This window comes from Penaeus japonicus, unplaced genomic scaffold (assembly GCF_977035675.1).
Source record: "Penaeus japonicus unplaced genomic scaffold, GWHDUDI00000001_assembly GWHDUDI00000009, whole genome shotgun sequence".
NCBI lineage: Eukaryota > Metazoa > Arthropoda > Malacostraca > Decapoda > Penaeidae > Penaeus > Penaeus japonicus.
This window is the reverse complement of record NW_028234411.1, coordinates 5,314,649-5,322,148: the sequence shown is the minus strand read 5'-3', so window position 1 is coordinate 5,322,148 and position 7,500 is coordinate 5,314,649. Positions and strand designations below refer to the sequence as shown.

Here is a 7,500-nt window from a genome sequence, read left to right as displayed (position 1 = left end):
AATACAAACATTTATTTTTGGATAGAGAAACTGAAAAGATAACCAAATATCTTTAATGAAAAATACAGACAAAAAAAAACATAACACTAAACAAACATATATCTTTCTCTTTCTCTTTCAAACTAACTTATAAACATATTTTTTATGAAACGTCACCGCTGAATATCGAGATATTTACCTAATCAATTTCTAAACCACACTACTTTTCACCGAGTTTTATAAGTTACATCCCTATATACGCAATTAACTGAATAATATTTAAATCAGGTGAAGCTACTTTCATCACTATTATTAGAATGGCTATTTGTTCTGTTTCTCTACCATATTCAACAATAAGTCCAAGTTTATTCCCTTGATCATCTTGAAATTCTGTGTTTTTACTCACACGAAAGCAAGCGCGTACGCATCCACGCCCACGCATATGCGACGATACGCAAATGCGTACGCGGGTGCACACATACACGCAGATTTGCATAAGCACAGTTTTAGCACACGCACATGCACGCACGGACGTACGCACACACACACGGACGTACACACACACGCACACACACACGCACACGCACGCACCCCCCCACACACATACACACACAAACGCACGCAAGTTTTTATATATTAATGATTCTGTAATGTCAAACCCTCAACTTTGCAAGTACGATACAAAAAAAAACTAACATACTCAAGATATCATCCTGAACAGATAATTTTGAAACCAAATTTATCAGATAAATCTTTTCTTAGCGTATGACTATCATCTCATTGCAAAGATATCTCAATGCAGCAATATTTCTCCGCCAGTAAAATAATGATCACAATAATTATCATTATTTATGCGAATATGATATTAGTAATGGTAGGAATTATAGTAATGACGATGTATATGAATAAGAGATATCATCATAATAATAATAATTCTTATCAAATAAACAATAATAAAAGTAACTATAATCATTATTATAAAGTTGAATGAATTAATAAAATAATAAGGGTAACAAAGATAATATCAATATTCATAATAAAGTAGTGATGTTGATGATGATGATGATGACAATGATGATGATGATGATGATAATAATAATGATAATAATAATAATTATTATTATTATCATTATCACTATCACTATCACTATCACTATCACTATCACTATCACTATCACTATCACTATCATTATCATTATCATTATCATTATCATCATTATCATTATCATTATCATTATCATCATTATCATCATCATATCATCATCATCATCATCATCATCATCATCATCACTATCACTATCATTATCATTATCATTATCATTATCATCATTATCATTATCATTATCATTATCATCATTATCATCATCATCATCATCATCATCATCATCATCATCATCATCATCATCATCATCACTATCACTATCACTATCATTATCATTATCATTATCATTATCATAATAATAATAATAATAATAATAATATCAATAATAATAATAAATGTTATCAAATAATCATATGTACTTGTAAAAAAAAAATTGACAGAAAGGATTCAAAAGAAATAATACATGTATTGCAATGAATTATATTTCAGTCACCTCAACAATGAATTGACAATTTATGCTGATAAAGAAAGCCTTTATGTGGGAAATATAAATCTATAATGATAACAAAAATACATAATGTGATTTATTTTCTAATTACTGCTTTGTGAAATAAATAATATATTATGATGTATAAACTGTACATCTGATTATTAACATGTGTATTCAAAGTGCTGAAACATAGACATATATTCTTTTTATTCAAGCACCAACCACAGAACAAAAACTTATGTAAAAGAATATGAACAGACATTTTTGCATTCATTGTTGAAAACATGCTAACCATATTCAACATTGCCTAACAAAACATGGCATAACAATTTTACAATTTATGAAATTTATATTCATTTTACACCTTTTAACTCATTGTGCAATATTGCAAAACTCCCAAACTGGATACTAGTTATTTCTGAGTCAATTCCCTTTTTTTTTCTTAAAGAATTCTTTACACAATATCACAACTGACATGATACAAAAAGACACCAACACAGTTTCCCACAAATTCTTATTCCCTTTATTCATCATTGTGAGTATTGGATTTCTTAAATGTCACGGCAATCTCCTTGACCTTAGGCGTCAAGCTCTCCAGCTGAAGTTTGATTTCTCCCAAGGTGCTTTCGTCGTCCTTGGCCACCAGGGACTTTATCACCAAATCTGCAAAGATGAAACATACACCAATAAACAACACAGAATGGTATGATGTGGTACCACAATGATAGAGACTATAAAATTATGATTTATTGATAGATCTTAGACTATACAACTGAAAACGTAAATTATATTAAATAATTTTTAAACAAGAGGAGGAAACATGCAAACACTAAACTAAACTAAACTAAACTAAACTAAACTAAACTAAATTAAACTAAACTAAGACTAAACTTAAAATTAAAACTAAAACTAAAACTAAAATTAAAACTAAAACTAGAACTAAACTTAACTTACTATACTGCTCTTATCACTTCTCTTCCTCCTCCTCCTTCTTACCTTGGTATTCCTGCAGGATTGCAAACTGATCTGTAGGCAGGCTACTCTTCACATAGGACAGGATATGAGGCACAAATTTCCCTGAGGCGTGTAGCATATTCCCTGTGACAGACTGGAAGAGCACCAGACAAGCTAAGTGCAAGGTCAGTGGTGCATCAAGTGACCCATCCAGCTGGTCCAACAGAGCACACCGATGGTTCTGCAACACTTGCCTGGGAAAAGAGATAGAAGGCAATGAACGCATTAAGAATAAAGCAAGAGGGTTGCATGGTACTTACCAAAGACAGAAAAAAAAACATCAAACCAGCAGTTCTGGTTCCTTAACAGGTAGCTCATCATGTAGCCTTCAAACTAAGCCATTACTAGGCCTCATTGATTGATATAAAAAACATTGCCAGTGAGTTTAGGGCAAACTACAAATAATGCAAGGAAAAAATACCTTTAAACAAATTGGTCCCCTTTTCAAGAGATTCCTTTCCCTTTGCCTTGGAATCATATATGCAAACAAAGTCTTACACAAATGAATCCCAATACAAACGTCTAATTCAAGATTACCGATCCTTTTTGTTGTCCTTCTTCTTGAGCATCAGACCGGCGGCAGCAACAGCTTCATCAGCCGCATCCATGAATTCATCAATGTCCGTGGCCACTAGCGTCTTGTGGACTGTCATCATCACCTCCTTCGTGTCATCAGGCAAGCTTTTGATGACACTCTGTCTAATCTGTAATAGGATTGGACCATGTATAAAATTATCAAACTCATGTTAGGTGATGAATCTATTACAGTCAGTATCAGTGTCCTTTAAGACAGCCTTTGTCTTCTCTTTTATACACCCACAGGAAATCATATATATATCATTCCCTTTTTCTCATTTTCTGTCCATCTGTATATCTTCCTCTCTCTCTCTCTCTCTTTCTTATACATTAATTTTTGGGTTGATGGTAAGTAAAAACCAAGTTGTAAAGTGATAAGAGATAAAATATTCTGTTTCACACTCACTCCATTACCAAAACAACTTTCATATCTTATCAATAATAAACTTTGAATAATTTACACATATAGTTTACCTCTGGAGTGATCTCCTTATCTTTTGAGATGTCTAGATGGCTTTCATCCGCTAAGTAGATAAGCAACTCGTTAATGACTTCAGAACACTGGGTCTTCAACAGGTGTTTTCTCAACTGTACCTGTTTCTCTTCATCAAAGACCTAAAAGCCGAAGAAGAGCAAAGAAACTGCATAAATTCATTAACAAACGGAGTAATAAATATTTGCAATCTTGTAGGAACGATCTGTCCTCAATCATCATACAAAACCCAATTTGAACAGACCTTTATGCTCTTCTCTGCCAGACGAATAGATGTGAGCAAAGCAGACACTTTCTCCACAAGCTGTTGATGAGTTTTCTTGCGGGCATCACTTCCTGCAGAGACTGTTGCCAAGAATGCTGACTGTGCCACATCCTGGAACTGTCGGGTCAGTACCGGATTGAGTTCCGATGCCAGAGATTCTACCAACTCTTCTGGACAATCAGCCAATTCAGAGAAGTTAGTAATCTCCGTCTGCAAGTCCTCGAGTGAAAGAAATTCCACGTGGGGGAACTTCCCACTGCCAGATGGCTGTGGAGGAGGTGTGTCATCCTCGGAGTCTGAGTCCCTGGACGCGCCTTTCCTGCCTTTGTGCTTGTTTTTGACAGCCTTCGTCTTTGTCTCTCGACCCTGTGTGCCTCCCCCAGACTTCCCCCCAGTGGCTTTCTTTCGGCGGTCCTCCTTTTTGTTCTTGCCGCTTTCGTCTTTGACCTTTCCTGTGACAATCTGGAAAAAAATGCTTTGATGAAAAACAGAGCTTCAATAACAGACAGAATCTTGGTACCACATTTGAAGAAAATATCGATGAAGTTGACCTTCCTTTGTATAAAACATAACCACTTCCAGCTGAACTAACCTGTACTTTGAACACTCCCTGTTCAATAGCCTCCTTTGCTCTTGCTGGCATCAACTGCTGTAGCTCATTAGTTAGCTTCGTTATCAGCTGCTCACTCACGACAATGGTGTCACACAGAACTCTCGCAGATGTTTTCGACTTCGTGTCTTGACGCTTCTTGAGTGCAACTTCCACCAGCTGGTTGCCTTCCTCAGGTGAGAACACGGTTGGAAGTATGTGCTACAAAAACATAAGCATGATATAAACAAAAGTACAAATGTGTGTACAAGGATAATTAAATACTGCTGCATGATACTTATAATAGTAAGAGTAATTCCCAGTTTTCCTTTCTTATTGTGACTTTTTAGCAAGATAAATAAAGACAAAAGTTAACAGAGCCAACATATCAAGACAGCATGATAGAATTATCATGTATTCATTGCCTTAACTTTGTGTATCTGTTTGTGAGACAAGTAACATGCTTATCATCAAGATATTCATAAAATAACTTTATACATTCCATTTGGTATCTGAGTTAATGTGGGTGCAACTTAACTGTAAAAAAAAAAAAAAAAATCTCTATTGTTCTGCAATATGCTACCATAACAAGATATTTCAAATACTTAAAATAATGCAATAAAGTATTGGGAAAACTAGCTAGCTCCATAAAGAACATAAAAATAACATGCACATTTGAGACTGCATTATCAGTGAATATTGTTGCTTTTATTAACTAATGCTACCTCCAGCATAATACTTACAAAAACATCTACCCATCTTCCCGATATAACAGCATCACTGACGGCACATTCGATCTGGTCAATGAGCACCGGCCCGACACACACATTTCCTACGAAGGTCATTTCTTCATCCTTCAAGTGACGCTTGACAAAGGCATTGGGATTGTCAATGCCTATACGTCTTAGCCCATCCATTTCTTGGAGAAAAAAGTATTCCTCTTTAGAACTTAAATTCTTTATAAAAGTTTCAGTAAATGTTTAGAAGAAACCCACTCCTCCTCTTCCTCTTCCTCTTCCTCTTCCTCTTCCTCTTCTTCTTAGGAATATTTATTATTCTTGTAGTATACCAATGTTTTAAAGTAAGCTAAACTGTTAAAATAAATAATACAAAAAACATACCAACACTTCAAAAATTCTGTTGTATCATCATATTATTGACATTATGTCTTCTGTAGATACACCTCACTACAACCCAAACGTAGAACTACTCCTTTCAGAACTTGGCCTTGAATGCTGTTTCAGTGCTCCTGAGATGTTGGACACAGGGTATATTCTGTTTACATAACTTCAAGGAAAAAATGCATCTTATTCACTGGCAACTAAGGCATCTATGGTAGAGGTTTGTTGGCCAAAGCGTTATGTGATGTGAAGGATTACAGCGTGTTTAGAGATTTATATAGAACCAATATTATAACCAGAGAGATGCCCCGTCTTGAAATCCAATGTGAGTGTCTTCTAAACATTTACCCAAATTTTAATGATGTACAAAGTAAACAACAACAACAACAATAACAACAACAAAAATTCTTGAAAGGAAAACAAAAAGTATAATATTCAACTATTACATCAATTACAATGCTGAGAACTTACCAAGATAGCCGTTTTGTTTCCAGAAATTATCCACCCATTCCTTTTGCGTGCGAGAATATATGTGGGGTATGTACATGGCCATGTGAAGCTGCCGATTGCCTGTCAAAATGCCAAGCACTCGCCTGGTAGATATCAACTTTTCTGCAATATCTGCAAGCCAAAAATACTATTAGTATATTTTATGTTTTACATAGTTTGTATTTTTATCACTTAAAAAAACAAACAAAAAAAAAACAGAGAAATTAAGAGAGTATTATATATCTATCCTAAATGTATATAAAAAAAAATAATAATAATAATAATAATAAAAATAAATAAATAAAAAAATAATAAAAAAATAATTCCAAAAAAAATAAAAAATTATATATATATATATATAAATATATACAAAACCTTAGTTACTAGTGGTTTTACAAGCAACAATTCTGATTAACCATGAGCATCATTTAGTCTAGATTATATACGAACTTATACCTCAATGAAATCAAAGAGAAGAAAAAAATAATAAAACCTAACGATATTAACCCACTCACGACGGGGGCATTCTAGCCTTGAATGTCACAATGCCGGGGCTTTCGAACGCTTAGGCCTAAATCAATTAAATGGCTGGCACAATACTGTGCCGCCCAGCCATTGGGCTTTTGAATGAGCGGTACAGTACTGTACCACCCGTCCAGAGAGGGTTAAAGTGTCTTGTCTCACCACTCTTGTTGTGTTATGTCTACCATCCCTTACCACAATGTTTTAGTGCTTCTCTCATCACTGTAGCTATCTGTCCCCCTGTCAATGGTAAAGTTATTCTAGAAAATTAAATGGGCTAACGGAACCTAATCCCGATTTCCCGTAGGCCTTTATAACTCCCTCTAGTCTCTCGCCAACCAAGGGCTCCTCAAGAATAAAAACTCTTGCGATGGGTAAGAGAATACTTTGTATAAATCATATATAAAAGAAAAAAAGGATAGACTTACTGAAGAATAATCTCTCTTGGAAGCCATGCTGATTGATGATAGCGGAAACCTTTATCGGCTTTGTGATGGCAGAGAGGACACCACGCACATGAGCTTGGTGGCGCACCAAAAAGGCATCATTGAAGAACAAATTCTGGTCCTCTGGGTCTTGCTGACCTTGAATTATCTTTCCAAGTCGTTGTACTATGGCCTAAGATAGAGTGAGATTAGGTTATTCTCAAATTAACATCTCTGCAAATCAGTGTGCCATAAAATGACAAACCAAATCAAATCAATCAATCTGGATTCAATTTATACTTTTTTCTGATCTTTATTACAATCACTGAAATGGAAGTCTAAATTGTTCTGTTACTGGAATGACGGCTCAATCTTCAAAACTTAATATCCCAAATTTTCTCATTCTGCATTTTTATTTAGTACTAAATACACCTG

The 7,500-nt window shown here is 34.8% G+C and overlaps 1 protein-coding gene across 1 annotated transcript in view; it reads right to left on the bottom strand.

The window, feature by feature from the left end:
* Positions 1-1,545: 1,545 nt before the first annotated feature.
* Positions 1,546-7,500, bottom strand: part of Ufl1 (UFM1 specific ligase 1) — a 9,818-nt gene continuing 3,863 nt past the window's right edge. Inside the window, exons 4-12 of the mRNA XM_086539587.1 lie at positions 7,069-7,258; positions 6,101-6,250; positions 5,252-5,427; positions 4,512-4,730; positions 3,899-4,381; positions 3,636-3,776; positions 3,123-3,289; positions 2,568-2,779; positions 1,546-2,234 (exon numbers count right to left, since the gene is read on the bottom strand). Coding sequence (XP_086395713.1) covers positions 2,095-2,234; positions 2,568-2,779; positions 3,123-3,289; positions 3,636-3,776; positions 3,899-4,381; positions 4,512-4,730; positions 5,252-5,427; positions 6,101-6,250; positions 7,069-7,258 — 1,878 coding nt within the window. The 3' untranslated portion in view covers positions 1,546-2,094. The remainder of the gene's footprint in view (positions 2,235-2,567; positions 2,780-3,122; positions 3,290-3,635; positions 3,777-3,898; positions 4,382-4,511; positions 4,731-5,251; positions 5,428-6,100; positions 6,251-7,068; positions 7,259-7,500) is intronic.